The sequence below is a fragment of the Scyliorhinus torazame genome, chromosome 18 (genome assembly GCF_047496885.1).
Source record: "Scyliorhinus torazame isolate Kashiwa2021f chromosome 18, sScyTor2.1, whole genome shotgun sequence".
NCBI classification, from domain to species: Eukaryota; Metazoa; Chordata; class Chondrichthyes; order Carcharhiniformes; family Scyliorhinidae; genus Scyliorhinus; species Scyliorhinus torazame.
In genome coordinates, this window is record NC_092724.1 from 168883041 (window position 1) to 168904062 (window position 21022).

Sequence of the window (21022 nt, forward strand, 5' to 3'; positions counted from 1 at the left end):
TCCTGGTGAATGCGGGATGTTCCCCGCTCCTGGTGTGAAAGTGGGATGTTCCCCGCTCCTGGTGTGAATGTGCGATGTTCCCCGCTCCTGGTGAATGCGGGGTGTTCCCCGCTCCTGGTGAATGCGGGATGTTCCCCGCTCCTGGTGAATGTGGGGTGTTGCCCGCTCCTGGTGAATGTGGGATGTTCCCCGCTCCTGGCGTGAATGTGGGATGTTCCCCGCTCCTGGTGAATGCGGGATGTTCACCGCTCCTGGTGAATGCGGGGTGTTGCCCGCTCCTGGTGAATGTGGGGATGTTCCCCGCTCCTGGTGTGAATGTGCGATGTTCCCCGCTCCTGGTGAATGCGGGATGTTCCCCGCTCCTGGTGTGAATGTGGGATGTTCACCGCTCCTGGTGAATGCGGGGTGTTGCCCGCTCCTGGTGTGAATGTGGGATGTTCACCGCTCCTGGTGAATGCGGGGTGTTCCCCGCTCCTGGTGTGAATGTGGGATGTTCACCGCTCCTGGTGAATGCGGGGTGTTGCCCGCTCCTGGTGAATGTGGGATGTTCCCCGCTCCTGATGAATGCGGGATGTTCCCCGCTCCTGGTGAATGTGGGGTGTTGCCGCTCCTGGTGAATGTGGGATGTTCCCCGCTCCTGATGAATGCGGGATGTTCCCCGCTCCTGGCGTGAATGCGGGGTGTTCCCCGCTCCTGGTGAATGTGGGGTGTTCCCCGCTCCTGGTGAATGTGGGATGTTCCCCGCTCCTGGTGAATGCGGGATATTCCCCGCTCCTGGTGAATGCGGGGTGTTCCCCGCTCCTGGTGTGAATGTGGGATGTTCCCCGCTCCTGATGAATGCGGGATGTTCCCCGCTCCTGGTGAATGTGGGGTGTTGCCGCTCCTGGTGAATGTGGGATGTTCCCCGCTCCTGATGAATGCGGGATGTTCCCCGCTCCTGGTGTGAATGCGGGGTGTTCCCCGCTCCTGGTGAATGTGGGATGTTCCCCGCTCCTGGTGTGAAGTGGGGTGTTCCCCACTCCTGGTGTGAATGTGGGGTGTTCCCCGCTCCTGGTGAATGTGGGGTGTCCCCCGCTCCTGGTGTGAAAGTGGGATGTTCCCCGCTCCTGATGTGAATGTGGGATGTTCCCCGCTCCTGGTGTGAAGTGGGGTGTTCCCCGCTCCTGGTGTGAATGTGGGATGTTCCCCGCTCCTGGTGTGAATGTGGGATGTTCCCCGCTCCTGGTGAATGCGGGGTGTTCCCCGCTCCTGGTGAATGCGGGCTGTTCCCCGCTCCTGGTGAATGCGGGGTGTTCCCCGCTCCTGGTGAATGTGGGGTGTTCCCCGCTCCTGGTGAATGTGGGGTGTTCCCCGCTCCTGGTGAATGCGGGATGTTTCCCGCTCCTGGTGAATGCGGGATGTTCCCCGCTCCTGGTGAATGCGGGATGTTCCCCGCTCCTGGTGAATGCGGGATGTTCCCCGCTCCTGGTGAATGTGGGGTGTTCCCCGCTCCTGGTGAATGTGGGGTGTTGCCTGCTCCTGGTGAATGCGGGATGTTCCCCGCTCCTGGTGAATGTGGGGTGTTGCCTGCTCCTGGTGAATGCGGGGTGTTCCCCGCTCCTGGTGAATGTGGGGTGTTGCCTGCTCCTGGTGAATGTGGGATGTTTCCCGCTCCTGGTGAATGTTCCCCGCTCCTGGTGTGAATGTGGGGTGTTCCCCGCTTCTGATGTGAATGTGGGGTGTTCCCCGCTTCTGATGTGAATGTGGGATGTTCCCCGCTCCTGGTGAATGCGGGACGTTGCCTGCTCCTGGTGTGAATGTGGGATGTTCCCCGCTCCTGGTGAATGTGGGATGTTCCCCGCTGGTGAATGCGAGATGTTCCCCGCTCCTGGTATGACACTAAAGTCGGTGGTGTTGTCGATAGTGTGGAAGGAAGTAGCAGGTTACAGAGGGATATAGATAAGCTGCAGTGCTGGGCTGAGAGGTGGCAAATGGAGTTTAATGTAGAGAAGTGTGAGGTGATTCACTTTGGAAGGAAAAACAGGAATGTGGAATATTTGGCTAATGGAAAAGTTCTTGAAAGTGTGGATGAGCAGAGGGATCTAGGTGTCCATGTACATAGATCCCTGAAAGTTGCCACCCAGGTTGATAGGGTGGTGAAGAAGGCCTATGGAGTGTTGGCCTTTATTGGTAGAGGGATTGAGTTCCGGAGTCAGGAGGTCATGTTGCAGCTGTACAGAACTCTGGTACGGCCGCATTTGGAGTATTGCGTACAGTTCTGGTCACCGCATTATAGGAAGGACGTGGAGGCTTTGGAACGGGTGCAGAGGAGATTTACCAGGATGTTGCCTGGTATAGAGGGAAAATCTTATGAGGAAAGGCTGATGGACTTGAGGTTGTTTTCGTTAGAGAGAAGAAGGTTAAGAGGAGACTTAATAGAGGCATACAAAATGATCAGAGGGATAGATAGGGTGGACAGTGAGAGCCTTCTCCCGCGGATGGAAATGGCTAGCACGAGGGGACATAGCCTTAAACTGAGGGGTAATAGATATAGGACAGAGGTCAGGGGTAGGTTCTTTACGCAAAGAGTAGTGAGGCCGTGGAATGCCCTACCTGCTGCAGTAGTGAACTCGCCAACATTGAGGGCATTTAAAAGTTTATTGGATAAACATATGGATGATAATGGTATAGTGTAGGTTAGATGGCTTTTGTTTCGGTGCAACATCGTGGGCCAAAGGGCCTGTACTGCGCTGTATTGTTCTATGTTCTATGAATGCGGGATGTTCCCCGCTCCTGGTGAATGTGGGGTGTTCCCCGCTCCTGGTGAATGTGGGATGTTCACCGCTCCTGGTGAATGTGCGATGTTCCCCGCTCCTGTTGAATGCGGGGTGTTCCCCGCTCCTGGTGAATGTGGGGTGTTGCCTGCTCCTGGTGAATGTGGGATGTTTCCCGCTCCTGGTGAATGTTCCCCGCTTCTGGTGTGAATGTGGGATGTTTCCCGCTCCTGGTGAATGCGGGACGTTGCCTGCTCCTGGTGTGAATGTGGGATGTTCCCCGCTCCTGGTGAATGTGGGATGTTCCCCGCTCCTGGTGTGAATGCGGGATGTTACCCGCTCCTGGTGTGAATGCGGGATGTTCCCCGCTCCTGGTGTGAATGAGGGATGTTCCCCGCTCCTGGTGTGAATGAGGGATGTTCCCCGCTCCTGGTGTGAATGCGGGATGTTCCCCGCTCCTGGTGAATGCGGGATGTTCCCCGCTCCTGGTGAATGCGGGATGTTCCCCGCTCCTGGTGAATGTGGGATGTTCCCCGCTCCTGGTGAATGTGGGATGTTCCCCGCTCCTGGTGAATGTGGGATGTTCCCCGCTCCTGGTGTGAATGCGGGATGTTACCCGCTCCTGGTGTGAATGCGGGATGTTCCCCGCTCCTGGTGTGAATGCGGGATGTTCCCCGCTCCTGGTGTGAATGCAGGATGTTCCCCGCTCCTGGTGTGAATGAGGGATGTTCCCCGCTCCTGGTGTGAATGCGGGATGTTCCCCGCTCCTGGTGTGAATGTGGGATGTTCCCCGCTCCTGGTGAATGTGGGATGTTACCCGCTCCTGGTGTGAATGCGGGATGTTCCCCGCTCCTGGTGTGAATGTGGGGTGTTCCCCGCTCCTGGTGTGAATGCGGGATGTTCCCCGCTCCTGGTGAATGTGGGATGTTCCCCGCTCCTGGTGAATGTGGGGATGTCCCCGCTCCTGGTGTGAATGCGGGATGTTCCCCGCTCCTGGTGTGAATGCGGGACGTTCCCCGCTCCTGGTGTGAATGTGGGATGTTCCCCGCTCCTGGTGAATGCGGGATGTTCCCCGCTTGGTGTGAATGTGGGATGTTCCCCGCTCCTGGTGAATGCGGGATGTTCCCCGCTTGGTGTGAATGTGGGATGTTCCCCGCTCCTGGTGTGAATGTGGGATGTTCCCCGCTCCTGGTGAATGTGGGATGTTCCCCGCTCCTGGTGAATGTGGGATGTTCCCCGCTCCTGGTGTGAATGTGGGATGTTCCCCGCTCCTGGTGTGAATGTGGGATGTTCCCCGCTCCTGGTGTGAATGCGGGATGTTCCCCGCTCCTGGTGAATGTGGGGTGTTCCCCGCTCCTGGTGTGAATGCGGGATGTTCCCCGCTCCTGGTGAATGCGGGATGTTCCCCGCTCCTAGTGAATGCGGGATGTTGCCTGCTCCTGGTGAATGTGGGATGTTCCCCGCTCCTGGTGAATGCGGGGTGTTCCCCGCTCCTGGTGAATGTGGGATGTTCCCCGCTCCTGGTGAATGTGGGATGTTCCCCGCTCCTGGTGAATGTGGGGTGTTCCCCGCTCCTGGTGAATGTGGGATGTTCCCCGCTCCTGGTGAATGCGGGATGTTCCCCGCTCCTGGTGAATGTGGGGTGTTCCCCGCTCCTGGTGAATGTGGGATGTTCCCCGCTCCTGGTGAATGCGGGATGTTCCCCGCTCCTGGTGAATGTGGGGTGTTCCCCGCTCCTGGTGTGAATGCGGGATGTTCCCCGCTCCTGGTGAATGCGGGATGTTGCCTGCTCCTGGTGAATGTGGGATGTTCCCCGCTCCTGGTGTGAATGTGGGGTGTTCCCCGCTCCTGGTGAATGTGGGGTGTTCCCCGCTCCTGGTGTGAATGTGGGGTGTTCCCCGCTCCTGGTGTGAATGTGGGGTGTTCCCCGCTCCTGGTGTGAATGTGGGGTGTTCCCCGCTCCTGGTGTGAATGTGGGGTGTTCCCCGCTCCTGGTGTGAATGCGGGATGTTCCCCGCTCCTGGTGAATGTGGAGTGTTCCCCGCTCCTGGTGTGAATGTGGGGTGTTCCCCGCTCCTGGTGTGAATGTGGGGTGTTCCCCGCTCCTGGTGTGAATGTGGGGTGTTCCCCGCTCCTGGTGTGAATGTGGGGTGTTCCCCGCTCCTGGTGTGAATGTGGGGTGTTCCCCGCTCCTGGTGTGAATGTGGGGTGTTCCCCGCTCCTGGTGTGAATGTGGGGTGTTCCCCACTCCTGGTGTGAATGCGGGGTGTTCCCTGCTCCTGGTGAATGTGGGGTGTTCCCCGCTCTTGGTGTAAATGTGGGGTGTTCCCCGCTCCTGGTGTAAATGTGGGGTGTTCCCCGCTCCTGGTGTGAATGTGGGGTGTTCCCCGCTCCTGGTGTGAATGCGGGGTGTTCCCCGCTCCTAGTGAATGTGGGGTGTTGCCTGCACCTGGTGAATGTGGGGCGTTCCCTGCTCCTGGTGAATGTGGGGTGTTGCCTGCTTACCCACTTGCTCCAGTTGCCGCACTCTCTGCTGCAGTGAAGATCTCAGTGGCCGAGCTAGAGCCTGCTTGAGTGTCGAAACTGCTTTCCCAATAAGCTCCACCTTCCTTCCATCCAGTTCGACTGGTTCAGGGGGTGTGTATGTGTCCAATGAGATTACAGGAAGCTCAGCGATGTTCTGAAACCAAAACACTAGCATTAATTCTCCGTGCAGAATTACCAGCGGAAAATTGGTCACATTCTGACAATGGAAACTGACCTAGAATCAATTTGGTGCATCTGCACAAGTTAAACCCTTGCTGAGGTAGTTTACAGTGGATGCTGTCATCGGAATTATGCTGGGACCAGAAGGCACAGAATCTGTGTGGGTGGAGTTGAGGAATCGCAAAGGTAAAAAGACCCTGATGGGAGTTATGTACAGGCCACCTCGCAGTAGAGTAGTCAGGATGTGGGGCAGAAAATAAATCAGGAGATAGAAAAGGCATGTAAAAAAGGCAACATTACAATAATCATGGGGGACTTCAATATGCAGGCGGAGTGGGAAAATCAGGTTGGTAGTAGATCCCAAGAAAAGGAATTTGTGGAATGTCTAAGAGATGTTTTTTTGGAGCAGCTTGTGACAGAGCCCACTAGGGAACAGGCAATTCTGGAAATGATGATGTGTAATGAGGCAGACTTGATTAGGGAACTTAAGGTGAAGGAACCCTTAGGGAGCAGTGACCACAATATGATAGAATTTACCCTGCAGTTTGAGAGGGAGAAGCTGCAATCAGATGTAACGGTATTACAATTAAATAAGGGTAACTGCAAAGACATGAGGGAGCTGCTGGCCAGTTGATTGGAAAAGGAGCCGAGCAGGGAAGACAGTGGAACAGCAACGGCAGGAGTTTTTGGGGGTTATTCGGAAAGCATAACAGAAATTCATCCCAAGGAGGAGGAAACATGCTAAGGGGACGATGAGGCATCCATGGCTGACGAGGGAAGTCAAGGACAGCATAAAACCAAAAGAAAAGCTTACAAAGTTAGAGGATTGGGAAGCCTTTAATAGTGAGCAGAGGCAACTAAAAAAGTAATAAGGAGGGGGGGAAGATGAAATATGAATGCAAGCTAGTAAGTAATACAAAAGACAGCAAGAGTTTTTTTCAATAAATAAAAGGTAAGAGAGGGAGGCAAAAATAGACATTGAACCACTGGAAAATGAGGTTGGAAAAGTAATAATAAGAAATAAAGAAATGGCAGAGGAACTGAATAGTTGCACCAGTCTTCACGGTGGAAGACACCAGTGGGATGCCAGAGCTCCAGGAGAATCAAGCGGGGAGGTGAGTGCAGTGGCCATCACCAAGGAGAAGGTTCTGGGGAAACTGAAAGGTCTGAAAGTGGATACGTCACCTGGAGCGGATGGACTACACTGCAGGGTTCTAAAAGAGATATCTGAGAACATTGTGGAGGCATTGGGGTTTTTCTGGAGTCAGGGAGGGTCCCAGAGGACTGGAAAGTAGCTAATGTAACACCACTGTTTAAGAAGGGAGAGGGGCAGAAGAAGGGAAATTATAGGCCGGTTAGCCTGACTTCAGTCATTTGTAAGGTTCTTGAGTCTATTATTAAAGATGAGATTGCAGAGTACTTGGAAGTGCATGGTAAAATAGGTCTGAGTCAGCACGGCTTTGTCAAGGGGAGGTCATAGAACAAAGAAATGTACAGCACAGGAACAGGCCCTTCGGCCCTCCAAGCCCGTGCCGACCATGCTGCCCGACTAAACTACAATCTTCTACACTTCCTGGGTCTATATCCCTCTATTCCCATCCTATTCATGTATTTTTCAAGATGCCCCTTAAACGTCACTATCGTCCCTGCTTCCACCACCTCCTCCGGCAGCGAGTTCCAGGCACCCACTACCCTCTGCGTAAAAAGCTTGCCTCGTACATCTACTCTAAACCTTGCCCCTCGCACCTTAAACCTATGCCCCCTAGTAATTGATCCCTCTACCCCAGGGAAAAGCCTCTGACTATCCACTCTGTCTATGCCCCTCATAATTTTGTATACCTCTATCAGGTCGCCCCTCAACCTCCGTCGTTCCAGTGAGAACAAACCGAGTTTATTCAACCGCTCCTCATAGCTAATGCCCTCCATACCAGGCAACATTCTGGTAAATCTCTTCTGCACCCTCTCTAAAGCCTCCACATCCTTCTGGTAGTGTGGCGACCAAAATTGAACACGATACTCCAAGTGTGGCCTAACTAAGGTTCTATACAGCTGCAACATGACTTGCCAATTCGTATACTCAATGCCCCGGCCAATGAAGGCAAGCATGCCGTATGCCTTCTTGACTACCTTCTCCACCTGTGTTGCCCCTTTCAGTGACCTGTGGACCTGTACACCTTGATCTCTCTGACTTTCAATACTCTTGAGGGTTCTACCATTCACTGTATATTCCCTACCTGCATTAGCTCACAGTTGTCCGGATTAAACTCCATCTGCCATCTCTCCGCCCAAGTCTCCAAACAATCTAAATCCTGCTGTATCCTCTGACAGTCCTCATCGCTATCTGCAATTCCACCAACCTTTGTGTCGTCTGCAAACTTACTAAATCAGACCAGTTACATTTTCCTCCAAATCATTTATATATACTACAAACAGCAAAGGTCCCAGCACTGATCCCTGCGGAACACCACTAGTCACAGCCCTCCAATTAGAAAAGCATCCTTCCATTGCTACTCTCTGCCTTCTATGACCTAGCCAGTTCTGTATCCACCTTGCCAGCTCACCCCTGATCCCGTGTGACTTCACCTTTTGTACTAGTCTACCATGAGGGACCTTGTCAAAGGCCTTACTGAAGTCCATATAGACAACATCCACTGCCCTACCTGCATCAATCATCTTAGTGACCACCTCGAAAAACTCTATCAAGTTAGTGAGACACGACCTCCCCTTCACAAAACCATGCTGCCTCTCACTAATACGTCCATTTGCTTCCAAATGGGAGTAGATCCTGTCTCGAAGAATTCTCTCCAGTAATTTCCCTACCACTGACTTAAGGCTCACCGGCCTGTAGTTCCCTGGATTATCCTTGCTACCCTTCTTAAACAGAGGAACAACATTGGCAATTCTCCAGTCCTCCGGGACATCACCTGAAGACAGTGAGGATCCAAAGATTTCTGTCAAGGCCTCAGCAATTTCCTCTCTAGCCTCCTTCAGTATTCTGGGGTAGATCCCATCAGGCCCTGGGGACTTAACTACCTTAATATTTTTCAAGACAAATCTGTTAGAATTCTTTCAGGAGGTAACAAGGGAGTTGGACAAAGGAGAACCAGTGGACGTGATTTATTTAGATTTCCAGAAGGCCTTTGACAAGGTGCCGCAGAGGAGACAGTTAAATAAGTTAAGAGCCCATGGTGTTAAGGGTAAGATCCTGGCATGGATAGAGGATTGGCTGACTGGCAGAAGGCAGAGAGTGGGGATAAAGGGGTCTTTTTCAGGATGGCAGCCGGTGACTAGTGGTGTGCCTCAGGAATCGGTGCTGGGACAACTTTTCACAATATACATTAATGATCTGGAAGAACAGTATGAAGTCTTACAACACCAGGTTAAAGTCCAACAGGTTTGTTTCGATGTCACTAGCTTTCGGAGCGCTGCTCCTTCCTCAGGTGAATGAAGAGGTCTGTTCCAGAAACACATATATAGACAAATTCAAAGATGCCAGACAATGCTTGGAATACGAGCAGTAGCAGGTGATTAAATCTTTACAGATCCAGAGATGGGGTAACCCCAGGTTAAAGAGGTGTGAATTGTGTCAAGCCAGGACAGTTGGTAGGATTTCGCAGGCCAGATGGTGGGGGATGAATGTAATGCGACATGAATCCCAGGTCCCGGTTGAGGCCGCACTCATGTGTGCGGAACTTGGCTATAAGTTTCTGCTCGGCGATTCTGCGTTGTCACGGGTCCTGAAGGCCGCCTTGGAGAACGCTTACCCGGAGATCAGAGCATCTCCACGATCTGGAAGGAGGCACTGTTGCGAAGTTTACAGATGATACAAAGATCTGTAGAGGGACAGGTAGTATTGAAGAAGCAGGCGGGCTGCAGGACTTGGACAGGCTAGGAGAGTGGGCAAAGAAGTGGCAGATGGAATACAATGTGGAAAAGTGTGAGGTTATGCACTTTGGAAGGAGGAATGGAGGCATAGACTATTTTCCAAATGGGGAAGTATTTAAGAAATCAGAAGCACAAAGGGACTTGGGAGTCCTTGTTCTCGATTCTCTCACGGTTAACGTGCAGGTTCAGTCGGCAGTTAGGAAGGCAAATGCAATGTTAGCATTCATGTCGAGTGGGCTAGAGTACAAGACCAGGGATGTACTTCTGAGGCTGTATAAGGCTGTGGTCAGGCCCCATTTGGAGTATTGTGAGCAGTTTTGGGCCCCGTATCTAAGGAAGGATGTGCTGGCCTTGGAAAGGGTCCAGAGGAGGTTCACAAGAATGATTCCTGGAATGAAGAGCTGGTCATATGAGGAATGGTTGAGGACTCTGGGTCTGTATTTGTTGGGAGTTTGAAGGACGAGGGGGGGGATCTTATTGAAACTTACAGGATACTGCAAGGCCTGGATAGAGTGGACGTGGTGAGGATGTTTCCATTTGTAGGAACAACTAGAAGCAGAGGACACAATCTCAGACTAAAGGGACAATCCTTTAAAACAGAGATGAGGAGGAATTTCTTCAGCCAGAGGGTGGTGAATCTGTGGAACTCTTTGCCGCAGAAGGCTGTGGAGGCCAAATCATTGAGTGTCTTTAAGACAGAGATAGATAGGTTCTTGATTAATAAGGGGATCCGGGGTTATGGGGAGAAGGCAGGAGAATGGGGATGAGAAAATATCAGCCATGATTGAATGGCGGAGCAGACTCAATGGGCCGAGTGGCCCAATTCTGCTCCCGTCTTTTGGTCTTATCAAGGCAGCCAGTTTCAACACCATTGCAGAGAATGCTTAGAAATAATGTCCAAACTCCTTTCGATTAAACTGGCACCTCCCTGGGAACACCACCATCACCGATATGGTTAGAAGCCAGTAACACATTAGGTTATGAGAGTAATACCTTCCAGAATGCCATGCTTCCAGTGTGGGTCAACACAGAGTCCAGCTGCTCCTTGTATTCCTTCAGTTTAGTGAGCTGGGTGCTGAGCTGGTCCAGTACATCGACAACCAGACTGGCAGTTTTGCTCTCTTCATCTTCAATCAGCTTGGCCGCAGCTTTTTCCTCCTCCTCTATCAGAAATTTCATTTCAGCAAATTCACTGCAAAGTGCTGATTTGTGTTTCACAGAGGAGTCCTGAGGGAAAGGACATCAACCTTTAGTGTTTCATAGTCACATTAAATAGGAATTGGTGCAAACAACTCCCTGACCTGACACTGCCCCGACATGGGAGACAACAGACTCGGCCCGATCCCGGACCCTGACCACCGGGATCTCCCCCCACCCCCCCGACACTGCACCTCCCCCGACCCCCATTTGGCACTGCCCCCCAATCCCGGTGTTCCTGCCCCTCCCCCTCGGCGCTGAACCCATTCCCGGTATCCCTCGACACTGACCCCCCCATCCCCGGTGTCCCTGCCCACCCCCTGGCACTGACCCCCCCCCCAGGTTCCCGGTGTCCTGCGCACGCCACCCCCCCACCCCCCTCCTTAGCACAGACCCCCATTCCCAGTGTCCCTGCCCCTCCCCCTTGGCGCTGAATCCATTCCCGGTGTCCCTGCCCCTCCCCCTCGGCGCTGAATCCATTCCCGGTGTCCCTCCCCCTCGGCGCTGAACCCATTCCCGGTGTCCCTGCCCCTCGGCGCTGAACCCATTCCCGGTGTCCCTGCCCCTCGGCGCTGAACCCATTCCCGGTGTCCCTCCCCCTCGGCGCTGAACCCATTCCCGGTGTCCCTGCCCCTCGGCGCTGAACCCATTCCCGGTGTCCCTGTGCCCCCCCCCCGGCACTGACACCCCCAGGGTCCCGGTGCACTGCTGCCCCCCCCCCCAACTCCCGGCACTGACACCCCCAGAGTCCCGGTGCTCCGTTGCCCCCCCCCCCCCCGGCACTGACACCCCCAGGGTCCCGGTGCTCCGTTGCCCCTCCCCCCCCCGGCACTGACACCCCCAGGGTCCCGGTGCACTGCTGCCCCCCCCCCGGCATTGACACCCCCAGGGTCCCGGTGCACTGCTGCCCCCCCCCCCGGCATTGACACCCCCAGGGTCCCGGTGCACTGCTGCCCCCCCCCCCCAACCCCCGGCACTGACACCCCCAGAGTCCGGGTGCACTGCTGCCCCCCCCCAACCCCCGGCACTGACACCCCCAGGGTCCCGGTGCACTGTTGCCCCCCCCCCCCCCCAGCCCCCGGCACTGACACCCCCAGGGTCCCGGTGCTCCGTTGCCCCCTCCCCCCCCCCCCCCCCCGGCACTGACACCCCCAGGGTCCCGGTGTCCCTGCGCCCCCCCCCCGGCACTGACACCCCCAGGGTCCCGGTGCTCCGTTGCCCCTCCCCCTCCCCCGGCACTGACACCCCCAGGGTCCCGGTGTCCCTGCGCCCCCCCCCCCCGGCACTGACACCCCCAGGGTCCCGGTGCACTGCTGCCCCTCACCGCAAGGTGCTGCTTCTGATACTGCACCAGCTCCAGATGATGCTGCAATTGGATGATTTGGAATCGCACATTCTTCTGCTGGCCCTTCAGCTCTTCCTGGAAGAAAATCTGTGATCAGTGCCATCCTATCAATGATTTGAAAATCTGTGATCAGTGCCATCCTATCAATGATTTGAAAATCTGTGATCAGTGCCACTATCATTAGAACATAGAAAAATACAGCACAGAACAGGCCCTTCGGCCCACGATGTTGTGCCGAACCTTTGTCCTAGATTAATCATAGATTATCATTGAATTTACAGTGCAGGAGGCCATTCGGCCCATCGAGACTGCACCAGCTCTTGGAAAGAGCACCCTACCCAAATCAACACCTCCACCCTATCCCCATAACCCAGTAACCCCACCCAACACTAAGGGCAATTTTGAACACTAAGGGCAATTTATCACGGCCAATCCACCTAACCTGCACATCTTTGGACTGTGGGAGGAAACCGGAGCACCCGGAGGAAACCCACGCAGAAACGGGGAGGACGTGCAGACTCCGCACAGACAGTGACCCAAGCCGGAATCGAACCTGGGACCCTGGAGCTGTGAAGCAATTGTGCTAACCACTGTGCTACCGTGCTGCCCTTAAGAACAAATTAATCTACATTATATCATTCTACCGTAATCCATGTACCTATCCAATAGCTGCTTGAAGGTCCAACTCAACTACTTCCATAGGCAGTGCATTCCATGCCCCCACTACTCTCTGGGTAAAGAACCTACCTCTGACTTCCCTCCCTATATCTTCCACCATTCACCTTAACTTTATGTCCCCTTGTAATGGTTTGTTCCACCCGGGGAAAAAGTCTCTGACTGTCTACTCTATCTATTCCCCTGATCATCTTATAAACCTCTATCAAGTCACCCCTCATCCTTCTCCGTTCCAATCAGAAAAGGCCTAGCACCCTCAACCTTTCCTCGTAGGACCTATTGTCCATTCCAGACAACATCCTGGTAAATCTCCTTTGCACCTTTTCCAAAGTTTCCACATCCTTCCGAAAATGAGGCGACCAGAACTGTACACGGTACTCCAAATGTGGCCTTACCAGCACTGGGCTGAGAGGTGGCAAATGGAGTTTAATGCATAAAAGTGTGAGGTGATTCATTTTGGAAGGAATAACAGGAAGACTGAGTACTGGGCTAACAGTAAGATTCTTGTCAGTGTGGATGAGCAGAGAGATCTCGGTGTCCATGTACATAGATCCCTGAAAGTTGCCACCCAGGTTGAGAGGGTTGTTAAGAAGGCGTACGGTGTGTTAGCTTTTATTGGTAGAGGGATTGAGTTTAGGAGCCATGAGGTCATGTTGCAGCTATACAACACTCTGGTGCGGCCGCATTTGGAGTATTGCGTGCAATTCTGGTCGCCGCATTATAGGAAGGATGTGGAAGCATTGGAAAGGGTGCAGAGGAGATTTACCAGAATGTTGCCTGGTATGGAGGGAAGATCTTATGAGGAAAGGCTGAGGGACTTGAGGCTGTTTTTGTTAGAGAGAAGAAGGTTAAGAGGTGACTTAATTGAGACATACAAGATGATCAGAGGATTGGATAGGGTGGACAGTGAGAGCCTTTTCCCTCGGATGGTGATGTCTAGCACGAGGGGACATACCTTTAAATTGAGGGGAGATAGATATGACAGATGTCAAAGAACAAAGAAATGTACAGCACAGGAACAGGCCCTTCGGCCCTCCAAGCCCGTGACGACCATGCTGCCCGACTAAACTACAATCTTCTACACTTCCTGGGTCCGTATCCTTCTATTCCCATCCTATTCATATATTTGTCAAGATGCCCCTTAAATGTCCCTATCATCCCTGCTTCCACTACCTCCTCCGGTAGCGAGTTCCAGGCACCCACTACCCTCTGAGTAAAAAAACTTGCCTCGTACATCTACACTCAACCTTGCCCCTCTCACCTTAAACCTATGCCCCCTAGTAATTGACCCCTCTACCCTGGGGAAAAGCCTCTGACTATCCACTCTGTCTATGCCCCTCATAATTTTGTATACCTCTATCAGGTCGCCCCTCAACCTCCTTCGTTCCAGTGAGAACAAACCGAGTTTATTCAACCGCTCCTGTCAGAGGTAGGTTCTTTACTCAGAGTAATAAGGGCGTGGAATGCCCTGCCTGCAACAGTAGTGGACTCGCCAACACTAAGGGCATTCAAATAGTCATTGGATAGACATATGGACAATAAGGGAATAGTGCAGATGGGCTTTAGAGTGGTTTCACAGGTCGGCGCAACATCGAGGGCCGAAGGGCCTGTACTGCGCTGTAATGTTCTTACCAAGGTTTTGTACAGATGGGTTGAACTCCATCTGCCACTTCTCAGCCCAGCTCTGCATCCTATCTATGTCTCTTTGCAGCCGACAACAGCCCTCCTTACTATTCACAACTCCACCAATCTTCGTATCGTCTGCAAATTTACTGACCCACCCTTCAACTCCCTCATCCAAGTCATTAATGAAAATCACAAACAGCAGAGGACCCAGAACTGATCCTTGCGGTACACCACTGGTAACTGGGATCCAGGCTGAATATTTGCCATCTACCACCACTCTCTGACTTCTATCGGTTAGCTAGTTTGTTATCCAACTGACCAAGTTTCCCACTATCCCATGCCGCCGTACTTTCTGCATAAGCCTACCATGGGGAACCTTATCAAATGCCTTACTAAAATCCATGTACACTACATCCACTGCTTTACCTTCATCCACATGCTTGGTCACCTCCTCAAAGAATTCACAAAGACTTGTAATGCAAGACCTACCCCTCACAAATCCGTGCTGACTATCCCTAATCAAGCAGTGTCTTTCCAGATGCTCAGAAATCCTATCCTTCAGTACCCTTTCCATTACTTTGCCTACCACCGAAATAAGACTAACTGGCCTGTAATTCCCAGGGTTATCCCTAGTCCCCTTTTTGAACAGGGACACGACATTCACCACTCTCCAATCCCCTGGTACCACCCCTGTTGACAGTGAGGACGAAAAGATCATTGCCAACGGCTCTGCAATTTCATCTCTTGCTTCCCATAGAATCCTTGGATATATCCCGTCAGGCCCGGGGGACTTGTCTATCCTCAAGTTTTTCAAAATGCCCAACACATCTTCCTTCCTAACAAGTATTTCCTCGAGCTTACCAGTCTGTTTCACGCTGTCCTCTCCAACAATATCGCCCCTCTCATTTGTAAATACTGAAGAAAAGTACTCGTTCAAGAATTGATTTGAAAATCTCTAATCAGTGGCACTATCATTGATTTGTCGCAAAGTTATTTCAACACTATAGCACCAACATGTCAGTGGGCCTCTGTCCAGTTAGGGAGCAGTTCAGATATCCTAGAATGATGCTGGGTTAAAGGCTGAGAGGAGAAGATGCTACATCCAGGATATCGAAATAATCAGGTGGACAGAAAAGTGACAAATGCAATTCAGTGGAGGGAGGTGAGAGGGAATGTACTCAGGGAAGACACACTGCACAAAGGATTACACTACAAATGGAGAGATATTGAAAACATTTACAGGAATAAAAGATGATGCCAGTGTTCTCTATAGATCCCTAAAGGTAGCAGGACAGGTAGAGGAGATGATTTAACCCTGGTTAGGCTGCTACTAAACAGGGCGGAGGTTAGTCAGAATCACCGATGCTGGTGTGCAGCACAATGGACACCTCCTGTGCTGTCAAGTTTTTGTTTATTTCAATTAAGGGTGATCGAAACAGGGGTGTCTGTATGAACAAAGCAGTATTCCCAATAATTCCAGAACGTGGAAACCTGCCAGAGCTCTTGTTGAGCAACAGGTTATGAACCCGCCCGTGGGACATTCTGAAAATGGGAGTGTAGTTGTAAAATTAGGGTGCGATTATCGAATGATCTTTGGAAAATCTGGGGAATAAGGTTGCGACACAATATTCCCTCAGTTTGTCATATGTGCAAGGTTGTCTGATATGACATAAACACATTAGAACAGTACAGTACAGGCCATTCAGCCCACGATGTTGTGCCGACCATTTATCCAAATCTAAGATCAACCTAACCCTTCAATTTACTGCTGTCCATGTGTCTGTCTAAGAGTCGCTTAAATGTCCCTAATGACTCTGACTCCACCACCTCTGCTGGCAGTGCATTCCACGCACCCACCACTCTGTGTAAAGAACCTACCTCTGACATCTCCCCTATACCTTCCTCCAAGCATCTTAAAATGATGTCCCCTCGTGACAGCCATTTCCACCCTGGGGGAAAGTCTCTGGCTATCCACTCTATCCATGCCTCTCATCACCTTGTACACCTCTATCAAGTCACCTCTCTTCCTTCTTCGTTCCAGTGAGAAAAGTCCTAGCTCCCTCAATCTTTCTTCCTAAGACATGCCCTCCAGTCCAGGCAGCATCCTGGTAAATCTCCTCTGCACCCTCTCCAAAGCATCCGCATCCTTCCTATAATGAGGCGACCAGAACTGGACACAATATTCCACGTGTGGTCTAACCAAGGTTTTATAAAGCTGCAGCAAAACCTCGCGGCTCTTAAACTCAATCTCCCTGTTAATGAAAGCCAACACACCATACGCCTTCTTAACAACCCTCTCAACCTGGGTGGCAACTTTGAGGGATCTATGTACGTGGACCCAAGATCCCTCTGATCCTCCACACTTCGAAGAATCCTGCCTTTAACCCTGTTTTCAGCATTCAAATTCAACTGTCCAAAATGAATCACTTCACATTTATCTAGGTTGAACTCCATCTGCCACTTCTCAGCCCAGTTCTGCATCCTGTAAATGTCCTGTTGTAACCTGAAGCAGCCCTCAACACTATCGACAACTGTCCCAACTTTGTCATCGGCAAACTTACTAACCCACCCTTCCACTTCCTCATCCAAGTCATTTATTTTATTTCTTTTACCCCCCCAAACCCTTCTCCAATAAGAGGGGAAAATTCTACCCAGCTGTTTAAATACAAACCATGGCAGCTCGGTAACTTAAATTTAATGAAATAAAAATAGAATAAAGAAAACTAGCAACAGTAACTCATCTGGTTTCCACATTGTGGTAGTATGAGGGCATAACAGACCATGTGACCAGCTTGGGGCCAGTGATGGAGCATGGGAACCTCAGCCAATGGAAGGTTTGTGCAGGACCCCGGGCAGTGTGGACCAGGGAGTTGAAGAGTAAAGTCCTGTTATACGGTGTTCTGTGCCTGTTATCTAACTGCCTTTGCCTTTCATCAATAAACTCCTTTGTTTACTACTGGAAGCCTCCAGTGTATGTCTCAGGCCACTGGTATCCATAGGGAAGGAAAAGTGCCTTCCTGATCCAGTCAGATCTTCTTGTGACTTCAGACAGGAATGTGAATGACTCTTTTTTTAAAAAAAATTTTGATCACCCAATAACTTTTTTCCAATTAAAGGGCAATTTAGCGTGGCCAATCCTCCTACCCTGCACAGCTTTTTGGGTTGTGGGGGTGAGACCCACGCAGACACGGGGAGACTGTGAACCCGGGTCCTCGGCGCTGTGAGGCAGCAGTGCTAACCAGTGTTCTAATGTGGATGACTCTTAATTGCTCTCTGAAATGATACCAAACCTGGAATGAATGGCAAACAGTCAGGATATGAACTAGGACATAGGTAGGCTAGCAAAATGGACCTGCAAATGGCAATTTAATACAGAGAAGTGTGAGGTGATGCATTTTGGCAGAAGGGGGATAGTGAGTGGCAATATTGACTTCATTGCACAGATGTAGAGTGTGCAGAGACAGACTGACGTGGGGGTTCATATGGATCCATCTTTGAAGGCGGTAGTGCACATTGTGAGATGGATTATCAAAGCAAATAGGATCACGGGCTTCATAAATCAATGCACTAAACTCAAAAGCAGGCCAGTTATCTGGAGCCTTCATAAACCTCTGGGTAGGCCTCAACTAGAGTATTGCACCCAGTTCTGGTCAGTGCACTTTAGGACCATGAGATGGTCCTTGAGAGGATGCAGAGGAGAATTACCAGAATAGTTCCAGGAATGGGGGAAATTTAATTCCAAGATTAGGTTGGGAAGGCAGGGGATAAGATAGGCAAGGAAAAGCTCTTCCCATTAGCTGATGGTACACGGACGCAGGGGATAGAGACGTGAGATATTGGACAAGAAATGGAGGCGGAACAAAAGGAAAATCTTTTTTTACAGTGTGGTAACGACCTGGAATTTTCTGCCCATGAAGGTGGCGCAAGGGGAAACAATCAATGATTTTGAAAGGAAATAGGATGGGCACGTGAACAAAATAAACTTGGGAGGGCTAGGGGTTCAAACGAGGGACTGGGATTGACTGAATTGCTCCCTGGGGAGCCCATGGGATTCAATGGACCAAATGGCCTCCTTGGAAGTGACTCTCTGGACTGGACTAGCAATCTTTTCACATTCAAGGCAGGGGGTAGCTCAGCACCCACCTTCTCAAAGGGAGGGAAATTAGGGAAGGGTAATACACCCTGGCTCTGCCAGCAGCCGCCATGGCCTGTGAACGAGTACAGGAAACTGGAGCTGGGCTCAGCAGTGCATGAGGAAGTGGGATGTTGCAATCAGACCTTCACGAACAGTTTCAGTGGCTGCGGGAAAGTGAAAGTGAACTCGCTGTCTTCTTTCGGCCAGCCAATTCTGTATCCAGACAGCCAAATTTCCCCGTGTCCCATGCCCCTAACGTTCTGAATGAGCCTACCATGGGGAACCTTATCAAATGCCTTACTGAAATCCATATACACCACATCCACTCACTGCCCGACCTTCATCAATGTGTCTCGTCACATCCTCAAAGAATTCAAAGCCATGCTGACTATCTTTAATCAAACTATGTTTTTCTAAATAATCATAAATCCTATCTCTCAGAATCCTTTCCAATATTTTGCTCACCAGAGACGCAAGACTGATGGGTCAGTAATTCCCAGGGATTTCCCTATTCCCTTTCTTGAACAGAGGAACAACATTCGCCTCCCTCCAATCATCCGGTACTACTCCAGTAGAGAGTGAGGACGCAAAGATCATCGCCAACTGTGCCCCTCCCCCTCCCCTGCTGCTCCCCCCCTCACCTGCCGCTGCTCTCCCCACCCCTCACCTGGCGCCGCTCTCCCCACCCCTCACCTGGCGCCGCTCTCCCCCCCCTCCCCCTCACCTGGCGCCGCTCTCCCCACCCACCCTCACCTGCCGCCGCACTCCCCACCCCCCTCACCTGGCGCCGCTCTCCCCACCCCCCCTCACCTGGCGCCGCTCTCCCCACCCCCCCTCACCTGGCGCCGCTCTCCCCCTCACCTGGCGCCGCTCTCCCCTCCCCCCCTCACCTGGCGCCGCTCTCCCCCTCCCCCCCTCACCTGGCGCCGCTCTCCCCCTCCCCACCTCACCTGGCGCCGCTCTCCCCCTCCCCACCTCACCTGGCGCCCCCCCACAGCCCCTCACCTGGCGCCCCCCCCACAGCCCCTCACCTGGCGCCCCCCCCACAGCCCCTCACCTGGCGACCCCCCCACAGCCCCTCACCTGGCGACCCCCCCACAGCCCCTCACCTGGCGACCACCCCACACCCCCTCACCTGGCGACCCCCCCACAACCCCTCACCTGGCGACCCCCCCACAACCCCTCACCTGGCGACCCCCCCCCACACCCCCTCACCTGGCGACCCCCCCACACCCCCTCACCTGGCGACCCCCCCACACCCCCTCACCTGGCGACCCCCCCACCTGGCGACCCCCCCCACACCCCCTCACCTGGCGCCGCTCTCACCCGCCCCCCCCTCACCTGGCGCCGCTCTCACCCGCCCCCCCCTCACCTGGCGCCGCTCTCCCCCTCCCCACCTCACCTGGCGCCGCTCTCCCCCTCCCCCCCTCACCTGGCGCCGCTCTCCCCCTCCCCCCCTCACCTGGCGCCGCTCTCCCCCTCCCCCCCTCACCTGGCGCCGCTCTCCCCCTCCCCCGGCGCCGCTCTCCCCCTCCCCCCCTCCCCTGGCGCCGCTCTCCCCCTCCCCCCCTCACCTGGCGCCGCTCTCCCCCTCCCCCCCCTCACCTGGCGCTCCCCCCACACCCCCTCACCTGGCGACCCCCCCTCACCTGGCGACCCCCCCCACACCAGGCGCGCCCCCCCACACCCCCTCACCTGGTGACCCCCCCCACACCTGGCGCGCCCCCCCACACCCCCTCACCTGGCGACCCCCCCCACACCTGGCGCCCCCCCCCACCTGGCGCGCCCCCCACCCCCTCACCCCCCACCCCCACCTGGCGCGCCTCACCCCCCACCCCCACCTGGCGCACCTCACCCCCCACCCCCACCTGGCGCACCTCACCCCCCACCCCCCTCCTCCCACCCCCCCCTCCCCCCCTCACACCCCCCCCCCCACCTGGCGCCCCCCCCCCACCTGGCGACCCCCCCACACCCCCTCACCTGGCGCTCCCCCCGCGCCGCCTCGCTGTCCTGGGTGTGGCAGTCGCGGTGCTCCCGCAGGCAGGCGGCACAGATGCAGACTCGGTGCGGGCGGCAGTACAGGTCGAGCAGGAGGCCGTGCTGGGGGCAGCGGCGCTGGGCGAGGTCGGGGAGCGGCGGCTGCAGGTTGTGGGAGCGGAAGGCGGCGTTGAGCAGGTGCGGCTCCAGGTGCTGCGGGCAGAAGGAGGCCAGGCAGCTGAGGCAGGAGCGGGAGGCGGCGGGGGCGCCGGGCCCGGGCGGGCACGAGTCGCAGGGCACGGGCGGGGCGGCGGCCGCAGGCTCCGGGGGCTGGGCCTGGGCCAGGCCGCGCTGCAGCTCCTCCACCACGGCGCACAGCACCCGGTTGGGGTGCAGCTCGGGCCGCTCCGGGAAGTGGGCCCGGCACTGCGGGCAAGTGAAGCCCAGGAGGCGGCGCCGGTCCCCGGCCCAAACCTCCGACAGGCAGGCCCGGCAGAAATTGTGTCCGCACGGCGCCGTCACCGGCTCCCGGAACAGGTCCAGGCAAATGGCGCAGGTCAGCTCGGCCTCCAGCCCCGGGAAAGGTCCCGGCCCAGGGCCCACGTCCGCCATTGCCACCGGGGCAGCGACAACTGGAGCCCCGCCCCCCGCGGGAGCCGGATGGAGCCCCGCCCCCCGCGGGAGCCGGATGGAGCCCCGCCCCCCGCGGGAGCCGGATGGAGC

The 21022-nt window shown here is 54.2% G+C and overlaps 1 protein-coding gene across 1 annotated transcript in view; it reads right to left on the reverse strand.

Moving 5' to 3' along the window:
• The window catches only part of trim25 (tripartite motif containing 25), a 95117-nt gene extending 74175 nt beyond the window's left edge, over nt 1–20942 (reverse strand). The window contains exons 1-4 of the mRNA XM_072483886.1: nt 20303–20942; nt 11866–11961; nt 10338–10571; nt 5259–5433 (exon numbers count right to left, since the gene is read on the reverse strand). Of these exons, the coding sequence (XP_072339987.1) occupies nt 5259–5433; nt 10338–10571; nt 11866–11961; nt 20303–20911 (1114 nt within the window). The 5' untranslated portion in view covers nt 20912–20942. The remainder of the gene's footprint in view (nt 1–5258; nt 5434–10337; nt 10572–11865; nt 11962–20302) is intronic.
• Between the last annotated feature and the right edge of the window lie 80 nt (nt 20943–21022).